At 41.3% G+C, this 22,252-nt stretch overlaps 3 protein-coding genes across 10 annotated transcripts in view; 1 reads left to right on the top strand and 2 right to left on the bottom strand.

The window, feature by feature from the left end:
- Nucleotides 1-704: 704 nt before the first annotated feature.
- LOC102292618 (nicotinamide/nicotinic acid mononucleotide adenylyltransferase 1) lies at nucleotides 705-6,173 on the bottom strand. Of its 4 annotated transcripts, none has more exons than XM_014339876.2 (5): nucleotides 6,097-6,173; nucleotides 5,553-5,681; nucleotides 4,455-4,638; nucleotides 3,642-3,748; nucleotides 705-1,616 (listed from the first exon to the last, which is right to left on the bottom strand). In XM_014339876.2, exons 2-5 carry the CDS (start codon nucleotides 5,665-5,667, stop codon nucleotides 1,216-1,218), a joined length of 807 nt encoding a protein of 268 aa, XP_014195362.1. In that variant the 5' UTR covers nucleotides 5,668-5,681; nucleotides 6,097-6,173; the 3' UTR covers nucleotides 705-1,215. The 4 variants fall into 4 exon arrangements, with proteins under 4 accessions (XP_014195362.1, XP_005915016.1, XP_014195360.1 ...); XM_005914954.3 differs by having other exon boundaries at nucleotides 6,083-6,160; XM_014339874.2 differs by having other exon boundaries at nucleotides 6,061-6,124.
- Nucleotides 6,174-6,188: 15 nt separating this feature from the next.
- Nucleotides 6,189-8,432, top strand: lzic (leucine zipper and CTNNBIP1 domain containing). Of its 2 annotated transcripts, none has more exons than XM_005914955.3 (7): nucleotides 6,189-6,388; nucleotides 6,654-6,795; nucleotides 6,970-7,105; nucleotides 7,230-7,328; nucleotides 7,952-8,047; nucleotides 8,203-8,284; nucleotides 8,369-8,432. In XM_005914955.3, the coding sequence occupies exons 2-7, from the start codon at nucleotides 6,695-6,697 to the stop codon at nucleotides 8,422-8,424; spliced, it is 570 nt and encodes a 189-aa protein (XP_005915017.1). In that variant the 5' UTR covers nucleotides 6,189-6,388; nucleotides 6,654-6,694; the 3' UTR covers nucleotides 8,425-8,432. The 2 variants fall into 2 exon arrangements, with proteins under 2 accessions (XP_005915017.1, XP_042084471.1); XM_042228537.1 differs by having other exon boundaries at nucleotides 6,209-6,388; nucleotides 6,553-6,795.
- Nucleotides 8,433-10,238: 1,806 nt separating this feature from the next.
- clstn1 (calsyntenin 1) overlaps nucleotides 10,239-22,252 on the bottom strand; it is a 36,759-nt gene continuing 24,745 nt past the window's right edge. For 2 of the 4 annotated variants that reach the window (XM_005914949.3, XM_005914950.3), the window contains 11 exons: nucleotides 21,543-21,664; nucleotides 21,236-21,398; nucleotides 20,881-20,931; nucleotides 19,769-19,926; nucleotides 19,317-19,465; nucleotides 18,132-18,376; nucleotides 16,735-16,905; nucleotides 16,448-16,593; nucleotides 16,203-16,338; nucleotides 15,226-15,410; nucleotides 10,239-13,444 (listed from right to left, as the gene is read on the bottom strand). In XM_005914949.3, the coding sequence (XP_005915011.1) occupies nucleotides 13,250-13,444; nucleotides 15,226-15,410; nucleotides 16,203-16,338; nucleotides 16,448-16,593; nucleotides 16,735-16,905; nucleotides 18,132-18,376; nucleotides 19,317-19,465; nucleotides 19,769-19,926; nucleotides 20,881-20,931; nucleotides 21,236-21,398; nucleotides 21,543-21,664 (1,721 nt within the window). In that variant the 3' untranslated portion in view covers nucleotides 10,239-13,249. The remainder of the gene's footprint in view (nucleotides 13,445-15,225; nucleotides 15,411-16,202; nucleotides 16,339-16,447; nucleotides 16,594-16,734; nucleotides 16,906-18,131; nucleotides 18,377-19,316; nucleotides 19,466-19,768; nucleotides 19,927-20,880; nucleotides 20,932-21,235; nucleotides 21,399-21,542; nucleotides 21,665-22,252) is intronic. The other 2 variants (XM_005914951.3, XM_005914952.3) reach the window with 1 other exon arrangement.

The following is a 22,252-nucleotide window of genomic DNA, read 5'->3' as shown; positions in this document are numbered from 1 at the left end:
TTATATAATAGTTTTATAGGGAGAGGGATTTCAATATTCCAGTCTAGACATAAACAGAATCAAACAGCTTCTGTTTCTTACAAACAGGGCTTACGTAAAAATGGCACACCTTTATGTGCAATGAGGAACATAGTGACACTCTTGCATTATCTGGCATGCAGTGTGAAAAGGATTGATGTAAGTCAAGTGTGGAAAAAATAAATAAATGAAACACAGGGCACTTATCCAAATACTCGGGTGTTGTTGTTGCTTCTTCTGACGGGGTGTGTTGTGACACGGGAAAACCACGTCAGGGTTTTTTCCCTGCCAACGCTCGAAATGTGCGTAAAGACAATGCAGACGTATTAACTGCTTAAATAAAACACAGAGGAGTTTGGGATGCTGGCTAAAACATACTCAGAGTAAATTGGTAGAAATAATAATGTTTTTCAAAACGAATCATAATAAAATTATTATTATTATTAAAATACTACTACTAATAATGATCAATTCTGATACTAATGATGATGTTCTGTGTTATATTCTAGTTTAAACCCCATTACTATAATCACATCTCTTCATTTGGCTGAAGTTTCGTTATTTCACCGGAAATCTAAAAGTAAGGATAATCCTGCGAGATAAGCATTTTCATCATGAAAGCAAAGCTAGGACTTTTTAAGGATTCTTATCTGTGCGATAAAAGCAACAATGAACAGCTCACAAGGTGGTAAACAAAGTGCTGTTTATTTCTAGAATATCACATATCATGTCTTTATCATCAGATCTGAAGAAGTGGGTATTTAAAGCATGGAAAAATACAGCTCTAGGTACAAAAACATGTTGACTAACAGGAGTGCGCTGAAGCCACACATGGAAAGGATAACTGTGGTAAAACAAGTGTGATTCAATTAATTCTCTATGCACCATATTTCATCTAATAAAAAACATCGTCGGCTCACCATTTCACAGTTGAATGTAAATCCTTTGATTGGCTGGAAACACATTTATGTGACCGCTCATCTATATGATCTGCTGCTCAGTTATTTTGTGATCTTGTGTATTTTTCCCACACACGCAAACAAAAAGTTCTGGCAAAGTGAAACTGTTACTAAATCACTTCACTCAACAACCTGAAACACACCCATTCTTAGAAAAGACCCCTGTTCAGTGCAGGCACTGTTGGAAGCTTGAATTATGTGAATTTGTGTTTTGTTTTAAATTCACAGTCAAATTTCCTCAACTTGAGGAAGCGCCCGTGTACCTCTGGAGGGGCGCTAGAACCACATCTGCGTTTTTCTGCTCGCTCTCAGAGCTGTACAGGCCGTGCTCTTTGATGTAGTGAATGACGCTGTCTGGCAGAAGGTATCTGACGCTCTGGCCGCGCCGCAGCGACCGCCGCACATGAGTGGCTGAGATGTCGTTAGTCACCCATTCGCGGACGATATGGATGTTCTTGCGATACTTCCACAGCAAGTCTGACTGGTGGATGAACTTGTGTGGATCGCTGTTGCTGCGGGTGATGCAAACCAAACCGTGGCGGCCCACGATCTCTGCGATATCCTCCTGCTTCCACATGTTGGGAATCCCAAAAGACTCGAGGACGTCAGCCCCGCACAGCAACATCAGCTGAAGGTCATCTGAGCACAGAGAAACAAGTCTGTCAGCACAACACAAGAGTCAACTAATCCACACTGTGCATATGCTTCAGGTCAAAAATTTTAGAACACCCCAATTCTTCCAGTTTTTTATTGAAATTCAAGCAGTTTAATGTCTCATTGAGATTAAAGCATAGAACAACCATGGAATCCATTTATAAATCAAAATGTAATCTAAACTTTTCATCAAAGTAGTCACCTTTGGCAGAGAGAACAGCTAAAAGCACTCATGGCATTATCTCTACAATGCCATCTATCCATCCGTCCAGCCGCATGAAAGTGAAGCTCTCGGTTTACCAGTCAATCGACGTCCCTGTCCTCTACTATGGTCGCGAGCTCTGGGTAGTGACTGAAAGAATGAGATCGCGGATACAAGCGGCGAAAATGAGCTCAGCCACCTGAGAATGGCTCAGAGTAGAGTCACTACTCCTCCACATCGAAAGAAGTCAGTTGAGGTGGTTCAAGCATCTGGCAAGGATGCCTACTGGCCAACTCCAGAATGAGGCCCAGGGGCAGACCCAGGACCTGCTGGAGACACAGAGGCCTAGAAATGCCTCTGTGTTCCTCGGGATAAGCTGGAGGAGGTCGCTGGAGAGAGGGAGGTCTGGGCATCCTTGCTTAGGCTACTGTGCCCATGGATAAGGAGAAGAACATGGATGGATGGACTGTAGTTCTGGCACAGCTTGGACTTATGTTTTGGGTTTTTATCTTGGTGTAGGATGAACCCCTGACCAACTAGGTGCATACCAGAGGGTACTGCATGGCAATGCAGAACCATTTTGGTTCAAGGTGCCTCTAAATCTGTACATGACACCAACATCCCGAGACCATCACGCTTCCTCCTCATATTTAAAAGTTGATGTCACACTCAACATGTTTTTTCTTGTTCAATGGTGTACAAAAGTAGGTTGGTAGGACCAACTGTCAAAGCTCGATCAACCTCCTTTGCTGCGGAACAGGTTTAAGTTCTTAATCCATTTCCTGTTCTCTAAAAAAGGCCGTTGTATATTTCTGAAATATGTATTTTTTTAGTTTTAGGTAACATTACACTATTTTAAGCTATTCGTTGGACTTGAGCTGCTTGAATTTCAATTTAAAGAATGGAAGAATTGGGGTCTTCTTAAAGTTTGGACCATTAGTGTATTCACTATCTGTCATGGGGCAGAACAGTGCATATGTGACTGCCTGAAATTGACACACATGAAATCAAATTCTATTTATTTCAGCTTCTACATCAGTTGAGTTTGAAGGTGTGGAATAACAAAGAAGTGCGCTTACTGGAACTTGCCTACATTAGCTGCGAATAAGAACACACCCAAATGTCCTAATGAATTGTCAGTGGTCACGTTGGACTGCAGATCATTGCAGGGTTAAAATTTTGATGAGGAAAGAGGGTGATTCATAGAATAAAGAAGAAGATATTCAGTTCTGCTGCACTGGTTTTAAAGTGAACTGCTGACATCTTAACCCTGTAATGCCAAGTGTAACGTATTTGATACATGAGATTTTGTGACCTCTGCATCTTCTGTTTTCCATTTTTTTTCCTGAATAAATTGGACAGTAAGTATGTAAGTAATACATTGCACAAAAATGCCAACTGTAGCTCACATATAACTCATATATGCAAACTGATAAAATTGATATTTAATAAATTTTTTGTCAGAATATTCTGGCAATTACACTTCATGGTTCAAGCTTTACAGGGTTAAGCGATGCTAGTAGAACTTAAATGCAAAGCATAGTATGCACTTCAACCTGCCAGCTTTTACAATGCACCTTCAGCAAAATTTCAAGTGCTTCTATAATGCATATTTTTCCCTTCCATCCCCCAGAGGCTCAGCTCGTGCTGTTAAAACCACACCTGTGTATCCACACCCTAAACCCATTCTCTTGTCAGTTAAGCTGCAAACAGGAAAATCCTGACAACTACGTTTGTTGCATGGCTCGTTTGATGGACAAGAAAAGTTACAGACAATGACAGGGAGGTAAATGTATGGCATGACATACCTCTGTCTTTGTGATGATTCTCTTCTATGCGCCTCTTTTTTGCATACTTGATCGTGTCCACATCATCGATGTTCTGCTCTGCTGCAAGAAGCTCCTCATAGTGATGCCTGTAAATTTACAAATTGGAATCAAAGATTTTTATCAAGTAAAAACCACGCTGAGTGTATACTTTATTTACAGTTTGCTATAAAGTGGAAAAAGGCTACTATTGGTAGTTGTCAGTCAGCAAAATAGTGCTCCAAAATCCAATTCTTGTTATGCTAAATGCATTTGATCTCATTATTAAACTGTTTTTGTGCCTTTTATGGGTTTTTTTCTTCAAGTCTGTGAGGCTGCAGTTTTATTTCAGATTCTTTTCACCATCAGCATTTAATAATTTCAGCCTTCAACTTAAACAATTAAGGAATTTTGATTGACTTTGTCTGATTCTATCTTGTTTGAACTGCACCTGCAAAGTTCTGGGAAGTATTCGGCAAATCATAACATGTATCAAGTATCATACCAGTGAAGGCTCTCACATTTCCTGCCTTGCATTTCTTCCTTTTCCTGCTGCCACAGGAAAACAAAGATTCTAAATAATGATTTCATTTATGTGAGGCATAATGATGTTAACTATCTAATATCTAATTAAGCCTGCACAAGTTTAATTTTAATCCCTAAGGTTTAAATCAAACCTCTATAATGGATTTTGTTACTTTAAGAATTAATTTATCTAGAACACACACACACACACACACACACACACACACACACACACACATATCAAATCTAAAGCAAAGCAAAAGCACTCAGACGCAAGAAATGTCAACTCACCGAACTACTTTAGCCGTTTCCACCCACTCTGGCTGCAAACTCTCCCAGGAATCCACCATAACCCAGTCTGAGCTTTCGGTAGCCAATCGAGTCATCTCCAGACGGTGGCAGGCTTCAATCAAGCCCTTTTTCTTATATGCATCACCCACTGGAGAGATGATTCCTCTCACCACCTTATACTGACCTTACGCACAAAAGAAGACACGTGTTTAAGTACTGGTCAGGTAAAATATTATATTTGAATTATTAGACTTTATTGGACAGAACAGTAGAGAAGAAAGTTGGAAGAGAGCACAAGGGAAATGACACACGGGAAACTGAGCAGAATAGAATCCAGGCAGCCACAGCCGAAACAAAGACAGAATCAAAGAAATCAGCATTTACTGAATAAATAATTGGTTCTAGCTCGATAGTGTTGTGGTTTACACATTAGCCTAACAAACAAAAGATCCCTGGTTTGATCCCAGGTCTGCCAAATCAAAATATGTGGTGAAATGCAAAGTCATTCCAGCTGGAGGGGTCCCAATGGGGTTGGGTCAGGAAGAGGATCTGGCATAAAACTCCCAAATCAAGTATGAGGCACAACCTAATAGTGTCTATTAATAATATAATAATGCAATATTAAAACACTGCCAGCTTTTCTGTACTGTCATATTAATCAATTTACAAAAGCATAATTCCTTCTTGAACTATTTTGTATCTGGGCTTTTGGTATAACAATTTTATCCAAAACACTTGCCTCTCCAGTGTACTGATTCACAATCCCTTTTTACGACAAAGCTACCCCTTTCACTTAATTTTTGCACATCTATCCATCTTCTTCCAATTTATCCATTTCAGGATTGCAGGGTACATCCTGGGTAGATTGCAAATCTGTTGCAGGGGTAACATATAGAAACAGAGAACCCTTCATGCACACAGTAAGTTTAGAATCATCCCATGCATGTCTCTGCGTTGGGTGACTGTGGGAGAAAGCTGGAGTACCCAGAATTAAAGCTGGAGTATCATTCATTCATTTAAAAAATAAAAATAAAAATGAATGGATGATAAAGGTGGAGATGCATCACACTAAAAGATCCAATTTTCATGTAACTCAACCTGTGTCTTCCAGGTGATCTCGAGCCAGTTCAAACATCCTCATGTGCATGTTGGTGATGGGGTTGAAGGACCCGCAGGCCAGCAGGACCACTTTGGTTATACTGTGACCCTCCATGGCTCATACTGGAGCTGGGTTTGCACAAACAAGGAGAAGAAACGAAGACTGATTAAGACTTGGCTGATCACATGTCGAGAATCGCTTTGTGGGGGGCGGAAACAGTATATTTGTATCAAGAGAGTAGTTTAACCTCGTTTAAATACAGTCTGTGAGCTTCATTAAGTGGAACTACAAACGTAAAGAAAACTAAAGTTCGACGCTTTATCTATGTTAAACGTTAGCATTCGACTATAACAAGTAGCTAACTTTAGCTTATCTATTGAGCACACAGCGCGAGCCTCCTTTTACGTCCAAGATTCTTAAACAGACAAAAACATGAACTCGGTGCTTAACTTAAAAGCAAATTATGCGTTTTTAATATAATGTCAAATAATGTAGTCATTGTAGTACCAAGACAAACAGCTACAGATACCATTTGTCTTTCACCTGCTTCCTTCTTTGACGTCACGGACTACGCTGTAAGATCCACTAATCCGATTGGACACAATCGACAAGGAAGCGGTGAGCCGCACCCGCTCTGGTGGTGCTGCGTTCACAATCACAAATTCCCCAAATCCCAAACGTCTCGACTAATAGTAAACGTGTTATAGCCGTATTTTAAGTAATTATTTTTAATTTTCCTCTAGAACGGCTACCTTCTTTAATTTACGACAAACTCTTGAGCAAATGCTAACATTCTACTAAGGCTGATTTGCAGCTGTTTACAAAGAAATTCCCGGTAAGATGTTTTCCTTTAGCATGTACGCTAGCTGTTTAGCTAACAAAACAACTTGGACTGTTTGCATGAACTTCCAACACACAGATACATTTATCTTATCAGTGTAGTCGCCAAAGAGACTGTTAGATCCGATAAAGTGTTGTGTTTTTTTTTTTCACTAACAGCTCTGCTCTCATCGAGTGGAAATAGCACGTTAGGTCATCTTTGAGTTATCTGTGAAGTACATCAGCAACAAAACCTAACGTGACCTGTTGTTTGGTGCCAGTTCTTTCAGTTCCCGTAGGAAAAATAGGATTTTAACTGAAGATGGCCTCTCGAGGGAAATCAGAAACTGGAAAATTGAGGCAAAATATGGAGGAACAACTTGACAGACTAATGCAGCAGCTTCAGGACCTGGAGGAATGCAGGTGTAGTACAGAAAAAGAAAAACAATAAACTCCTCTTGTGTGCTTTTTGTATATGAAAATCTGGCATGCAGTACCTGAAGAATAACAAAGAGAATAAAAAAACAGTGAGTAAATAAATGCTTCTCTATTCTTTTGTTGTGTCTCAGTTTTGATTCCTTCATTTGTTTATTCCAGAGAAGATCTGGATGAGGAAGAGTACGAAGAGACAAAGAAGGAAACTTTGGAGCAGCTGGGTGAATTCAATGACTCCTTGAAGAAAATAATGTCAGGAGATATGACACTTGTGGATGAACTCAGTGGGATGCAACTGGTATGGACAATTAATGTGCTACTACTGTGTATTAGGAGTGCATTAAATAGGTTATAGCACATTGATTAAGAAAACTGTTGATTAGTAAAATGTCAGAACGTTCAGATGTTTCTGTCTTCATCAGGCGATCCAAGCTGCCATCAGCCAAGCCTTCAAAACCCCGGAGGTGATACGACTTTTTGCTAAGAAGCAGCCAGGACAGCTGAGAAGCAGACTGGCAGAGGTTTGCAATGTCAAATATATATTGTATAATATATACACACACACACACGGTTTGTGTGTGTGTGTGTGTGTATATAAAATTAAATTAAAATTAAATTAAATTGGTCGGTTTCCTGGCACAGACACGACTTTTAAACGCAGTCCATACATTTTCAACAAGAATGGGGTCGGGGCTTTGGGAAGGTCATTCCAAAAGCTTAATGTTAGCCTGTTTTATCCAAACTGAACCCAGTTCTGATGTGTGTTTGGGATTATTGCTCTGATCATGTGTTGTGTTCATTTGAGGTGAAGTTGAAGAATTTAGAGGTATTCCTCATCCTTCCTTATTCCATCCACTTTGTCCACTTATTGAAAGATTTAAGTGAGTGCATGTCTATATTTAAACCTATTATTTCACCCTGTGTGGATTGGAGGAAATCCCCCAAAAAATTCAAACTTGTTTTAAAATTCTTCTTGCTTAATATCATGAAAGATGTTTGCTGGAAGAACAGTTCAAAGAAATTATCAAAGGCCCCAAATTGCCATGATTGCACACACATTTCTGACCACAACAGCAGAGTTCAGTCACACCTCAGTGTTTATGTGTGGATTCATTTGCCGACCGGTGTGTGGCATACTGTGCAGATGGACCGCGATGTGATGGTGGGAAAACTGTCACGGGACGTGTACACGCAGCAGAAAATGGAAATCCTCACTGCCTTGAGAAAACTGGGGGAGAAGGTGAGGAGCACTCGGAGCACACATGATTATCCACAGAGTTGAGGATGATTCAGCGGCTTGTGCTACGTAAAGTCTGAAATGATTCATTTCAGTCATGCAGCCCTCACTAGCTGCCTCAAATCTTTCCTTTCATTCATGTTGTAATTATGTGACAGCTCACCCCAGAAGACGAGACGTTCCTCACTGAAAACGCCACAGCGACCCTGAGCCAGTTTGAAAAAGTGACTGCAAACCAAGGTGAGCATAAAGATGATTTTACTACAAAACTGATACTTTCTCACAGATATTTCTGTTGACCTCATTTTGCTTTCCTTTTTTCAGGGTCCGAAGACAAAATAATGGCTTTAGCTAGCTCTGGTGTGAAAACAAAGTCATAGCAGTTCTGCAAAAAAAAAAAAAAGTGTGTTTTTAATGAAGACAAAAATGTGCCATCCGATTATGGATTTCCTAAACAATCAGTGCGCTTTTGAGTGCTACTGCAGACGCTGACACTTTTAACAGTATTGTTTTATATGTACACGTCAATCTTTGTAAATGTCTTTTAATCGTCCAGATAAAGTGTAAAAATGTATTTTAGGTACGAGCGTGTGATTTGCTAAAAGGCGCGTGAATGTAGAGGACGGCGCAGACAGTTTGTTATTATGATCTTGTGGTTTGTGCAGTGATTCTTTATTCCAAAATTTCAATATTCAACAGTGCTGTTTTTAGGATGCAGTTTTCCTTCAGGGTGTATTTTTATTTCAGCTAAAACTGTGCCGTCACTTGTGTGCAGGTGAGATGTAGAGTCTGATATCTTTAGTAAAACTCAACGAGTCTTTCACCAGTTTAGTTGAAATGTGCTGAGTCTGCAGGGTGGATTAGAGCAGCCGTCGTCCAACAATATGAGAATCATAAAGTTTTATTAATAGTGTGGGTCTTCGGTCTGTTCATGGAGAAAATACAGAGAAAATACAAAGATTTTACAGGATGAAGTAATGAATCGAGACGCCTTACCACTATTCAGTGTCACTTGGGTGTTTCCATTATTTTAATGAGTCCTCTATGCATTTATTATCATGCAACTCAAACTGATGACTGTAGTTTCATGTTGACAGTGATGAAGTTTGATAGTTTTTAAACTCGCATCAGAGTCTGTGTAGAAGTGAATGTCACAATGTTTACAGCATTAATCTTGATATTCTTGCTACTTTCAATGTGAGTAAAAAGAAAACTAACAACAGGCTTCATGTTTTATTTCCCACCATGTACAGTCACCTGCCACTATGTACACCTGTTCAGCTGCTCATCAGCATTAATATTTTATCAGCCAATCACATTGCCTGTGGTCATGTTCGTATGTTCAAACAGAGTACCGTGAACAGTATAAAAGCATGGATCTGATTGGGCTGCTGCTGGTGGTGTAATGGTGTGGGGGATATTTTCTTCACACATTTTGGGCATCAAATAAACACCACAGCTTACCTGAGTGTTACTGCAGGCCATGTCCGTCACTTTATGACCACCGTGTATCCGTCTTGAATCTTTGCCGAAAGAATTAAGGTAATTCTAAAGGCAAGGAGGGTCCAACTTGATACTAGCAAGTCAAATCTAATAAAGTATCGCATGAGTGTATACACTGTTACACTGGTGGATGCTCATTTTAAACATGGCCAAAGTCTGAAATAATGAGATTGGCAAACATACATGTCGTCCCGGAGTGCCTAAAGCTTCAAACTGCTCTCAAGGTTCACTTCAGACAGTTTTCAAATCTTGTCTCTGTATGATGTCACTGAGAGTAGGTATCATAAATATGCTCTGAGCACAGGAGGCCCACCCACCTGCTGTTCAAACCTGTTCTTGAGGGGCAGCCAATTCTAAGAAAGGGAAATGAGAAATATACCCAAGCATTAAGGCCTTTACTGGTATTACTGGTGGTTCTACTATACACAGTTTGAAATGTGAATCATGCAAAGCAGCCCTGGTAGAGCGCACGAATAAAAGCATGGAGTTGAAAAGGAGCATAATAACTCCACCAGCTCTATATTTTATCGTGGAGCTGTAGCAGATCTCAGTTTCACCACCAGAGGGCAACAGTGCTCAATATTTACAAAAAAAAGACTCACAGCACCACCCAGGGTGTGTTCCCATGCTGTGCACCGGCACCATGTTTACACTAGAGAATACAATGAAGGAAAACAAGAGCAGACAGAAGTTATACCCCATCTCATCTTCCTTTATTTTGTTTACGAGCAAGCATCAACCTCACTACATTTGCCTTTCAACTGGTAGAAAAGAGAGCAGCTCCAACAAGCACAAAGGAAGCATCCAACCACGCTGAAAACACCGTCACCGTCCATTTTGAGCAGATTTTAAAACAAAGAAAAAAAAATTTCTTGAGTGTCATGGATGTGTGAAACAGACAATCTGAGAATCAGTAGTGTATCACGTCTCCTTTCTCACTCCGGTCTCATAGGCCCACGTGGAGCGTACACACACACTTGTGGTTCATGCAAAGTCAATATACCCCCACCCACCTGTCCATCCACCCACCCTTCCTTACTTCATCTTGATGTTGTTACAGTATGGTTGCATTTCAGATTGTTAGGCAGTGACATTCATTGGGGGCGCACCAGAAAGCAAACGAGATGCTAGTGAACCTTTCAACTGTAGCTGAAATGTGGACATGAAGTGTTTGACACAATGAAACCGTGAGAATTGCGTCACCGACAGGCATATATACTCTTGTGAAATTTCATGCTGCCCTCAAAAAAAAAAAAATTTAAAAAAAAAATATTGTTTCTCAACAGCTCAAGCAACAGGACACTGTTAAAAAGAAAAAAGAAACTCACCTTCCACTATACACAAATAGGTCAGTATACACGCTGTATGCTGCCAAAGCAATTTCATAATGTACATCTTTTAAAGGTGGATTCCGTCAATATGATTTTTAAGTACAATATCTATAGAAGATACAATGTGGATCTACTCCTCTACACATCAACAAGGACACGTGACATCTACGTAAAATGTTTTCACCTGTAATAAAACTAGCGTCGGCCTATTATCGCGACAAACTGAGAGAAAACGTCTCCCCAGCTACGAAAGAAATCTAGCATTAAAAATAAAAATAAAAGAGCACGGATACGTGTGTTTGTTAGACCAGCTAATTACGCTATGATCGGCAAAAGGCACTCCCATCTCAGCCGGCTCAGACCTGGCGCCCCCCCCCCCCTTTTTTTTTTTTTTTTTTTTTTTTAGTTTTTTCATTTTTTAAAACAAGCCAAAGTCATCATGGAAGGGAGACTGTTCACTACGTTTCAAATGCACACCTATTAAAGAAAATCAAATAAATCAAATGGATTCACTGAGCTGAAAACAAAAGTAGCCTGGAAACTTTTTACATCAACAACAATAATAAGTGTTGAAGGTGTTTTTAATTAATTTTGGCCTCTGAAAACGGATTTGCACGCATAGACTTTTCCAATCCCGATAATGCCATTTTCTGCACAATCCAAAGCCCCAAACATGGTCGTAATAAATGCAGGTTTGGGAAACGCTTATATTTTACTCTGTACCCCCCCATAAAAGACGAACACTAAAATCGTTCAGTGTGACGGCACGTTTTTATCTGGTCTGGTGAAAGATTATATACAAGTTATGGACAACAGTGTCTGAGAGGAGACAAGAGGTCGGACACACTTTCCCAATCGTAAGCTTCATACTAATACCCGAAGGAAAATAAGTTTACCAAATGTAAACAAATATCTTTGAACAACTCTACAGTACAGTTTCATGTACAATAAAATCTAGTGGTCTACTGCAAAAAAAATATCTCACTTTAAGATTCAAAGATTCATTTTTAAAGTGTTTTCCTGCTGAAGCAGCAAACAGTTTAAAATGTACCTCATACAGGCTATGTATTATTATTTTAGGTAAAATAGCCGTGCCATGAAAAGAAAAAAAAAATAAAACATTGCCAGCAATTCAACGATTCAGCCAGTCTCCACTAAAGCTCATAAACATTTTCTTTCAGTAGCTTGAAAGGGTTTCTCCTTGAACCACAACAGGGACAAAGGTTTTAAAGCTGCTGAGGACATTTTAGTACCCTTATTTTCACCACGAACGGCACTGCTGAGCCGATCTTTGTGATTCCACACGACATTTTCTGAAACTGAAAGAAGATTCCTTCTGTAGTGTACATCAGTGAGATCTGCTGGGAATGAAACAACACTAAAGCCAGGAGTAGAGCGTTGCCACGCGTGCAAGCGAAGCAAAAGCATCATGTGAAGCTGAAACCGTCAACTAAGCCCTCTGTCTACGAGAAAGCAAAAGAAACTACTTTACTCCTCGCAAAAGATTAAAGAAAAGGGACGAAATGGACACCTTTTTGTCATGGAAACCGCTGAACAGTCCTCGGTTTCGCATCATGAAGCGAGACATTTTGTACAAGCGTGATGGAACAGCTTTTGCAGAAATTCAGCGGCATGCTGCGACAGCCTGTGTGACACAAATAGTCTACATTACATAATCGTAGATATTGGACCCCATTGATTAGGTCTTCACTAACACATTGACTAATTACATGGTTTCATTATATTTACAAAAATCTTTAAAAAGCAATTTATTTCTCTACACATGACTTCCCCCAAATTTCTCCATGCACTAATAAGAAAAACAAAAAAAAGAAATGGAAGAGGAAAATGCAGTCTACTTGTTAAAAGCATCATTTTCGATTCACTGTGGACTACAAGTCAAGAAAACCCAAGTCGGAGCTAGTTGTGAGTTTAGCGAATTAATCTACAAGCATTAGCAAAGAATATACATCAGGAGAAGCGATTACTCTGCTCTTCAAAGCCGTACATCTGAGAGAAAACAAACAAAGTGCAGGGTTGGCTTCCTCACACAGTTCCAATGTAAGCCAGGTTTTCCTGGGAATTAAAATATAATAAATAAAAAAAAGTCAGCAATCTGGTGATGACTACACTACACTGAGTACCACCACTAAGATAACAACAGGAAAACCTTGACCATATATACGCTGAAGGGACTTTATGTTTCTCCTTTTCTTGATTTTTTTTTATTTTTGTTAAGTTTTTACATCATGGCTCCTAGACATGAAACTGCAGGGAGTGCTGTGTTTGTGAGTGTGTGTGTGGGGGAGGGAGTATGAGTGAATTTCTGATGTGTGTGTCGGGAGCTCTTGTTTGGGTGTCTTGTGTGTGTTTAGTAGGTGAGGGTGGAGTCGTCCCACTCCAGCTGCTGCTGTCTGCTGGCCCCCTGCTGGTCCTCCGGCTCGCCGCCCTCCTCGTCTTCGCTGCTCTCCGACTCGGCGCTCGTGATGTCATCTTCTTCCTCGCCGTCCTCGCTCTCCTCCTCCTCTTCCTCCTCCTCCTCGCTGCTGTGCTGGTCCTCGTACGTCTGCATTAGTGACAGCGAGAGAAAAGATGGAGACTGTGACTGTGGGCACTCATTTTGTGATCTTAAATACTCGATTACTTAAATTGGGCGACCAGGGGGGGTTCAGGGGGTTGGGAAGCTCATCTTGTAACCGGAAGGTCGCCGGTTCGATCCCCAGCTCTGTCTGTCTTGGTTGTTGTGTCCTTGGGCAAGACACTTCACCTACCGCCTACTGGTGATGGCCAGAGGGGCCGACGGCGCGATATGTCCGTCTGCCCCAGGGCAGCTGTGGCTACAACTGTAGCTTCCCTCCACCAGTGTGTGAATGTGAGAGTGAATGAATAGTGGTATTGTAAATAAATATAAATGCAATCTATTATTATTATTAAATCCGTGTTAGAAAAACTTTATACAGATCATGGCTTTGCTGAGCACCGTGCAGGTTACCTTCCTGTTTCACATCATTTTCATGTATGTAACTGTGTTTGGACGCCTCTGCTAATCTGACAAGTGCAGGCTCCTTTAGATGTTTTCTAGCAAAGACTAATCTGGCCTTCTTATTGCTCCTTGTTGTAAATCCTCTGCATTCCCATTTATGAAGACGTCTCTTGATTATAGACTCTTCACAATAATACGCCTACCTCCTTAAGATTTTGTTAAACACTTGGAATAAGCTCCACGTCTTTCATCTGCAAAACTTGAGCTAAGTCTGCCCTTCAATCACATCTTGTTTGCTTAAAATCCTCTGTGGTGGTGACGAAGGTTTATCACGTCCACTGTTCTGAATTTCACACATTAGAAAACACTGGGGCCATTAGACACAATAAAAAAAAAAAAACCCCAACAGTCATAGCAGTGAGCCTTTCAAGGTAAACTCGATGTCATTGAACGGTGCACATGAGACACATTAACCAAACCTAAATAGATTCGGACGTTTCAAGTACACTTTGATGTAAATATGACGGAAGTTCAACACATCAGGTGAAAAGCTAACATGGGATGTAGATTAGCATTAAAAGGCAGCGACATACAATAAAACCACGGGAGAGGATTTAATGCACGTCTCTTATTGCCGAAACGCTGCATTACCTCAATAACTTTCTCCTACGAACCAAATCCATGCAATAAAAATAACAAACCGCTTTGAAAGAGTCATTTCCAAGATACTCGGGAAATTGAGCGTCTCGTTTCAGCTCTGTTTAACAAAACAGAGCTACCAAAAAAGGCCATCATCTTTTAACAAATCTGTATGTCTCACTGGAGAGTTTGTATATGATCAGATTATTTTGGTCAAATGTGTAAAGTCTCACTCGGCAGATGTGCTGTGATTTAGTCACAGCAGGATGGGAGTTAAAGCAAATCAAAACGTGGTAAATAATCGGTCCTTTTAACAAACAGTAAAGCAACAACGAGTAATCGAATGACTCAGAAAGACATGAATCTTCTTGTACAAATATATTCAGCCCACGAGCTGACTCATTCGCTTCATTTTGGGCTTTTGGGAAAAGAAGCTGCTTCCTTGTTTCATTCTTGTGCGTCAGTCAGGTAATGTGACTTACATATTTGCAACGGAGTCTCTCTCTCGTCCCCACAAGGCTGCTAATTACAAGGGGCTCAGACAAAACTAGGGCACAGTTTTAACATCACCCAGTTCGCATTAGCAGGCGAAAAGCTGTCTGGGCTACAGCCTAACACCAGCAGCGAAATTCTGTTAAACAGCTTTTCACCAGTTAATCACCATCATAATCATTTTTTTCGTTGCTTATTTTGCTTCCCCGCTTCCTCCTCTCGTGTCGTTTTACCTCCATGGGGTTTACGGTGATGGTGAGGGCTGAATCGTCCCAGTCCATCTCGTTCTCCTTGCCGTTTTCCTGGTCCCTCATGGTGCGCTGGTGTGCAGCTCGGATGCGGAACACGCCCAGGATGATCATGAACACCAGGAAGCTGACGCACACCACGATGACGATGGTGGCAGCGCTCGGAACCACTACGAGGAGGTAAACCACATCAGGAAAAACACTGATTAGTTAGACGCAAAACAACACTTCACGATCAAATATGTGGAGACGCAGCTTCCACCGCCGCTTTGGCTTTATGGCGTGCTCCCAGCGATCTGTACACACACGTGCTTTTAGCTGTATAAGGTGTTGAGGCTGTTTTTCTTTAAATAGCTTAGCCCGTCTCGCGACAACCTGCTCCACTTTCCATATTAGCAGGAAGAGCCCTCTCTGGTGCAGTGGCGAGCTTAGCGAGGCAGTCAGCTTAGAAGAATACAGAAGCCGGAAAATAAAAGGTCGTGCTCAGTGTGCACTGCCTGTACAGATGTCACAAACAGCGCTCAAAAGTAATCCCTAACTTGGTCCATTAAAAAACAGACACACTAGTGTTTCATACATGCCCCACTTCTGCTTAGTAGGCTGTAATCCTCCTGCTTCATATCACAAATCTTTTTCTACAGCAACAATTAAGCTGATTACTGCTTTGATTATGATATTTAGTGTTGCATTCAACAGATAAACACGATCTTGCAGCCAATACTGAGGAAAAAAATAAACACTACTGCTTAATTTATTTTCCAGGCATCCTTAAATTAATTTTTGCAGGAAAGATTTTTATACTTTGATTTTGTGTCTTTTTCCACGTCGCTGAAACAGATGCATGTTTGATTTTTTCTTCTTTTTTTTATTTTGAAACTTTGGTGAATCGATGGCTGCAGATGACTACTGATTTTCTATGCAACCTGCTGAAAAAGGATGAAGCATTCTCCATGTTTCAGTACCTGAGGCCTGATGAGCGTTGACCAAATTATGCCCAGACAGATCCACAGAGGCGTGATGGACAGGGTTGATGAAGTTGGGCTGCACCATGGCATTGTTGGCATGCTCCATGGGACTGGCTGTGTGGATTACATTAACCTAGAGAGAAATAAAGACCACACTTGAAGTGAGGGCGCACAAGTATGTGGATAACACCAGGACAGGCTGGTCACGGTTCAGTGTGCACGTGACAAACGCTCAGACGTACCTCGACCTTAAAGTCGTTGCTGATGTAGCGACCATTGAGTTCAGAGCAGACCAGTTTAAATTTCCTGTCAAAGAGAGCCTCGGTGTGCCAGTTCTTGTAACGGATAAGGTGCAGGACCTGCTCGTAGTTGGCCATGGTGTTCACACCTGGACCACAGAGAGGGGGGGGAAGTGTTAATGACACCAAGTCATTTTTCCTTCTTTAATCTCACAGAACTATTAGAGGTTTTGCAGAAACCAGGGCTATATGCTAGTTAAGGCTTCCTAGCAGAGCACGGTGGTCTGTACCGGTGATGACGAGCCCCACGTTGGATGAGCTCATCTCTAAGCTGCGCTGCTGCAGCTGGGACATGTCCACTTCAAGGCTCTCGTGCTCTCCGTCCAGCTCGTCTCCCACCACAGTCACTTCACACGTGTCCAGGTTGTGCATGATTTCCTCCGACACCACCGTCTCTTGGACTGAAAGAACAAAAGCACAAAAACGATTGAGGAGGAAGATTTGGAGCACTCTTGAAAATCTGAAACAGCACTCCTTCTCTATTTCTTCAAGAACTGGCTGCCCTTTCCAAACAAATAGATACAGATTAAGAGCAAGGGAACAAAAATTTGTGATTTTATTTCTGTTCAATCAACAAAACAAAGTAATCTAAAGAACTGGAGTAAGAGAGAAAGATCCAGAACTGATGAGACATGCTAAAACGAGTCAACTACTGACATTATAGAATATGCAACGTGCTCTTTAGAAATGCTGGTAAACAGAGAATCCTGCCTCCAACAGTTAGTCCAATAAAACAACTACAGCAGATTTAGCAATGTTATTATACTTGTATATCAGAGAAAGTGATTTTATTATTTAAATCATAATGTTGTAATAGTCGGCATCCTCAGCTTGCTTATGAAACAAATTAATATTTCATGCATCTACTGCCTGTACCATTTGACTCTTCAAAGCTCCATTTTAATGACTCTTAATTATCTACCGTGTCATCTCTTGTTTGCGAGGTGTGTAAGGTGGGGCAGGGTAATGCAGGTGATAGCAGCAGAGCTCTGTAAGCCCTTTTGTCCCTTATGGCCTGCTGCTCACCGCAGGACGTCGTATCTCGTGGTATCTGTGTCAACCCCAGAGCTTGTCTATTGTGTCTCCTCCACTTAACTTATGTGCAAGCCGAACAGATGGCACCCTCCCTCTCGCTGTTTTTCCAATCCCTTCATCCCCCAAGCGTAATCCTCAACATAGACTGCTACTGTAGTTCTGCACAGACGTCTGTACTGTACACACCCTGTAACTGCAGAATCATTCACTGTCAAAGGTGCAGACAGGTGAGCGTTTAAAGGGAAATCAAACCAGTGAGTGTGTGCGCTCTATTTTTGTTGAGGGGACGACATAGTATAGTATGTGCACGGGCCTGTGTGTGCAAGCGGAAGACCAGCTGCTTTCTTAACAAGCACCTAAAGCTCAGGAGGTACAATGAGAAGGTTGGTGGTTCGATCCCCAGCTCCTCCAGTCCGGATGTGCCTTAAATCACTCCAACACATCATCACTCTGTAATGCCATCAAGGCAATAATTACTATTACATATGCAGCCATGTTTAAATGGACAGGTACAGGTTAGCTCCTGTGTATATGCTAAATCCTTTTAGCATGATAGGAAGTTGCTTCAGAGTCCAGTGTGCACATCTCTTACCTGTAGGGTCATCGTCAGCTCCCTCTGCAGCTTCGGACTCCGTGTCGGCCTCCACTTCACGGGTGATGGTGCTCACAATGCGTAGCTCGGGGAACAGCGTCACTCCTTCCTGGCTCTCAAATTCAGCTGCACTGCGGGCAAAGTGGTCAATGCCGCTCAGGCTGATCTTGGGTTCTTCTGGTTGCAGCACCATCACGTAACCTTCAGCATCTGGCACCGTTACGCAGGACTCCTCGTTAAAGCATCTGTGAAATAGACGATTTTAAATGCTCAGAAATGTGATTTTCCTTCTGTCTTTTTTTTAAATCACGTTGCTGCTTCTCCCTATAGAAGCAAAGTGGCATGCTGAATAGTTGGGAAGGTATGTGAACAAATTTGAGCCAACAACAGTGTGCGGCAAAGGCCTCGTGTAGAAGCCTAAAGCTCACCTATCTGCACAAATGGCAAAATAAAATTGTTTCATCAGTTCTTGTGGGTATTTGTGTATTTTTATGCATCAAGCTGTTTGATGTGTAACAAATAAAGAACACATTCTTTCTTTTCACTGACATTAAATGTCACTTTGACTGCAACAACATATAAAAAGCTAATTTCAAATGTTCCTCATCAATTATAAAAATTTAACTGCCATCACAAGAAAAAATAAAAACAGTTTAGTCTGATTACTCAGTCCAAATCATAAAGCTGGGAGCTGATGCACATTTGTGCATGTGCAAATAAGAACAAATACTAAACGACTTCACCAACTGGAACAAATCTCACACTAGGCTCAGAACAACCACGAGAGCTTTGATATATTCATTTCATACTCGTGTATAAATCAGTAAAACTACTGCTGTTCTTACTGACTTTCCAGTGCTGCAGACATCAAAGAGAATAGAAAAGAAAGGAGAGGGAAAAAATGGATACTGCTCTTCAGTCTGTCATTCTCAAGCAGCAAAACACATTGTGTTTATTCTCTTTGTTATGGGCATCAGGTAAAACTCTTGACCTCCATTTTACCTCAATAAACCATCCTCACATTTTAAGCAGCAGCAGAGAAGCTTTCTGAATGTCTATGAGGCAGAAAGGACCTGCTTTATAAACAACACAGGGCTGCTGCTGCCGGCCAACAGATGAAGTGACAAGACACAGGCCAGGCTGCGAAAACAATAAGTGCTTCTGGCTTCTTCTTCTTCTACTTACTTTACTGTGGTTGAGATACGCAGGTGCCTGATTCCAGGGGTTGGGAACTGGCGGGAGTTTAAGTAGGAGATGTGCTGCATGACCTTGTCAAAGGCATCGATGTCGTCACCTTCCACAGTCAGAGAGGACTGGTTGGGGTTGAATTCCACCTGAGAGAAGAAAACAAGGTGAGGGATTTGTGAATAACATGACCTGTGACTGATGCTGAGCTAACAAACATTAACAATCCTTTCCAGCATCAGTCCTGGAGAACCACTTAAAGTAATTCATTCAGCAAAAATGCAACTTTTGAGGTAAATATTCTCCAAAAGTTGCAGGTTTAAGATTAAAAATTGTTTGTTTGTTTTTAATTTGGTTGGATGTTACGAACCACAGTTCATTACTTGAGCGAGCTGTCAAATGATATAAAAAAGATTCACTTCACAAACTCAAAGCTTTCTTTGCCTCCTCACCTTGATGGCTGAAGCTACCTCCTCAGGCAGCTGCACGTCCAGTCCTTCTTTGCACGTGTACAAACAGTCGATCACCTTCTTGTTCTCCAGCTTGCCGGTGCGGATAATCAGCCCCGCTAGGTTACCGCGGAAAAACTGCGCCATTCGAGCATTTCCACCTGGTTTCCAAGACAACACATAGAAGTTATTTAGGGGGTAGATTTCACAGGCTTCACCTTTTCTGAGCTGGAGCTTCAAGCATGCTGTCGCACTGTACAAAGCTGGCGTGAATGGAGTTCATGCAAGTTAGTATGTGTGCCCTTCAAAAGGCTCGAAGCCCAAAGAGCAAGACAGGCAAATGATTGATGAGCTTATGCACGCCAGCGGCAGCATGCAACGCTTGCATTAAAAGGGTGAACGGCTTACTGTGGGAAAAGAAATGACATCAACAGGAGGAAAGAAAAAAAAAAAAAACTCAAAGAAGGGATTGCGTAAGATAATGATGAATTAATCCTCTTTAGTCACCTCATTTTCACAAAATAACAGAGCCATCTTGAGGGCCGCAAAATGCTCATGATCTGAAATTTGGAGTTGACATTTCGAGAGAGGTACGCCACTCCTGTCTTCCAGCTACATCATAATGAGCATTAGTCTGCACCACTGCGGAGTCAGTGACAAACTACATCTCAAGGTCGCGTATTCATCCACTGATGTGTGTGCGCGCTTCTGCTGCAGGTTTGTTATGTGATACAGAGGAGTTACTGCTTCCAGCCTCAAGGTCAAGCTCTGAAAGAAAAGCCAGCATGGCTAAAAGGCTGCAGCTGGATCGGACTCTTGACTCGTTATAGATTTATTTGCGATCTGCTGGTGTATCAAATGTTGGGGGAAAAATAAACAAATAAGGGGAAAATGAGAAAAAACCCCAACTGCATAGCTTTTGCAGTTAGAAGAGAAAATAAAATACATGGGAGTCAGGCGCCACTGAACATCAATACTGCAACAAAACAAATTATTTTTGCATCTAGAATGGGTAGGAATCATTCTAGTCTTAATGGAATGAGGATGCAATTAGCATGGTGGGACATTGTGGACACATGGACATGTCTGAGTAGTAAGGGAAAGACGTGAGCAACCTGAACTGGGCTCAGAGACTGTCTCAGTGTCATTGTCATGTCCTGAGTTTTCTGTAAAGGGCAGAAACAAGAGAGCAGGAAGAGACAGGGAGGAAGGTTGAGGATCTGGAGGAGAGATTCAGATGCTACATACGAGGTCACGTCATTAATATTACAAAGAGTTAATACGTCATTGGCTGAATATAAAGTAACAGTTTATACAAGGTAGTTTATGTCATCTAGCATGAACACAGTTTTAACTCTTTCTAATAGAGTATCAAACACACAAAAGAAGAACTTGTGTTTCAATACAATGCATATAAATGATATAAATGTCAAAAAAGAGAGCTCTCCAAAAATCAGTTACACTGTTTACCTTGCCAGCAGGCACCAATTGTGAGCTGAGTTTCTATCTTGGAGGCGTGCAGTGGGTAGTCCTCTGTAACCAGGAAGGGCTCAAAGGTAGTCCCATCCACAAATACAGAAACAGTGGGGAACTCCACATTAAGCACATAGTGATGCCACTCTTTGTCACACACCTGGAAAGATGACAGCAGGAGGAGTGAAAACCTGAAATCTAGACTCTGCAGTACACTGAAACCTGAGTTTTATTATTATTTTTAACTTTATGTGCCGCCTCATGCTGTGCACTGGCACAAAGTTGAGTTTTGGAAGCAGCGGACCTGGTCGAGCTTCCAGTGAAACTCTGCGGGTTTATAGTTCTCTGCCTCAGATGGCTCCTGGCGTAGGAGAAAGATCAGCCTGCAGTTGTGGACGTAGAGCGAGTAGTGGTGTCTGTTCATCTCTGCAGAGAAGAAAACGACAGAAGAGATCAGGATGAGAAACTGTAACTCTAAAATATTCAACAATTTCCCTTGTGGGATAAATTAAATATCTGACTATCTATGGAAATGTGTAGCAATGTATTTGTGGAAAATATCACAATCTTCTTAAGAAACCATAACAAATGTGTTTTCGTGATGATTCTCCAGGTAAAACTGAACTCTTGTGCTCCAGCTCAGTGTCGAAATCCGTAATCTGTCAGAACACTAAGTGTTGAGAAGGTGTGGACTGAATACAGGCCCTTTTAGCAGCCTCTCTCTATTAAAAAAAAATCGCTATGTGGCTGTAATATGCACAGTGTGGTTTAGCAACGCCTTACTGGAATTAGCAAAACCTCAGGAGAAAACAGAAAACAATGCCTGGGTGGGATTTTACAGACTGACGCAATACCTGTGAACATTTAGCATTATTGGTGCCCTCATATGTATGTATGTAGCCATGCATCCATGGTCATCCTCTCCTTGTATCTGATTCTGAAAGATTCAACCTTTATGGGAAGGTTGTTGTTTTTTGGTAACCAATTAACACTTATTAGTACACCATCAAACTG

This window comes from Haplochromis burtoni, unplaced genomic scaffold (genome assembly GCF_018398535.1).
Source record: "Haplochromis burtoni strain Fernald_Lab_line unplaced genomic scaffold, NCSU_Asbu1 Contig_9, whole genome shotgun sequence".
Taxonomy (NCBI): domain Eukaryota; kingdom Metazoa; phylum Chordata; class Actinopteri; order Cichliformes; family Cichlidae; genus Haplochromis; species Haplochromis burtoni.
The sequence above is the reverse complement of the archived record's forward strand: the minus strand, read 5'-3'. Positions and strand labels throughout refer to the sequence as shown.

Bases quoted from the DNA above. Each gene is read 5' to 3' on its own strand.
- LOC102292618 (XM_014339876.2), bottom strand. From the start codon at position 5,667: ATGGAGGGTCACAGTATAACCAAAGTGGTCCTGCTGGCCTGCGGGTCC. The intron at 4,639-5,552 runs GTTGAGTTACAT...TTTGTGCGTAAG, and splicing joins AGATCACCTGGAAGACACAG to GTCAGTATAAGGTGGTGAGA. The intron at 3,749-4,454 runs GTGAGTTGACAT...GTAAATTTACAG, and splicing joins GAAACGGCTAAAGTAGTTCG to GCATCACTATGAGGAGCTTC.
- lzic (XM_005914955.3), top strand. From the start codon at position 6,695: ATGGCCTCTCGAGGGAAATCAGAAACTGGAAAATTGAGGCAAAATATG. The intron at 6,796-6,969 runs GTGTAGTACAGA...TGTTTATTCCAG, and splicing joins CAGGACCTGGAGGAATGCAG to AGAAGATCTGGATGAGGAAG. The intron at 7,106-7,229 runs GTATGGACAATT...TGTCTTCATCAG, and splicing joins AACTCAGTGGGATGCAACTG to GCGATCCAAGCTGCCATCAG.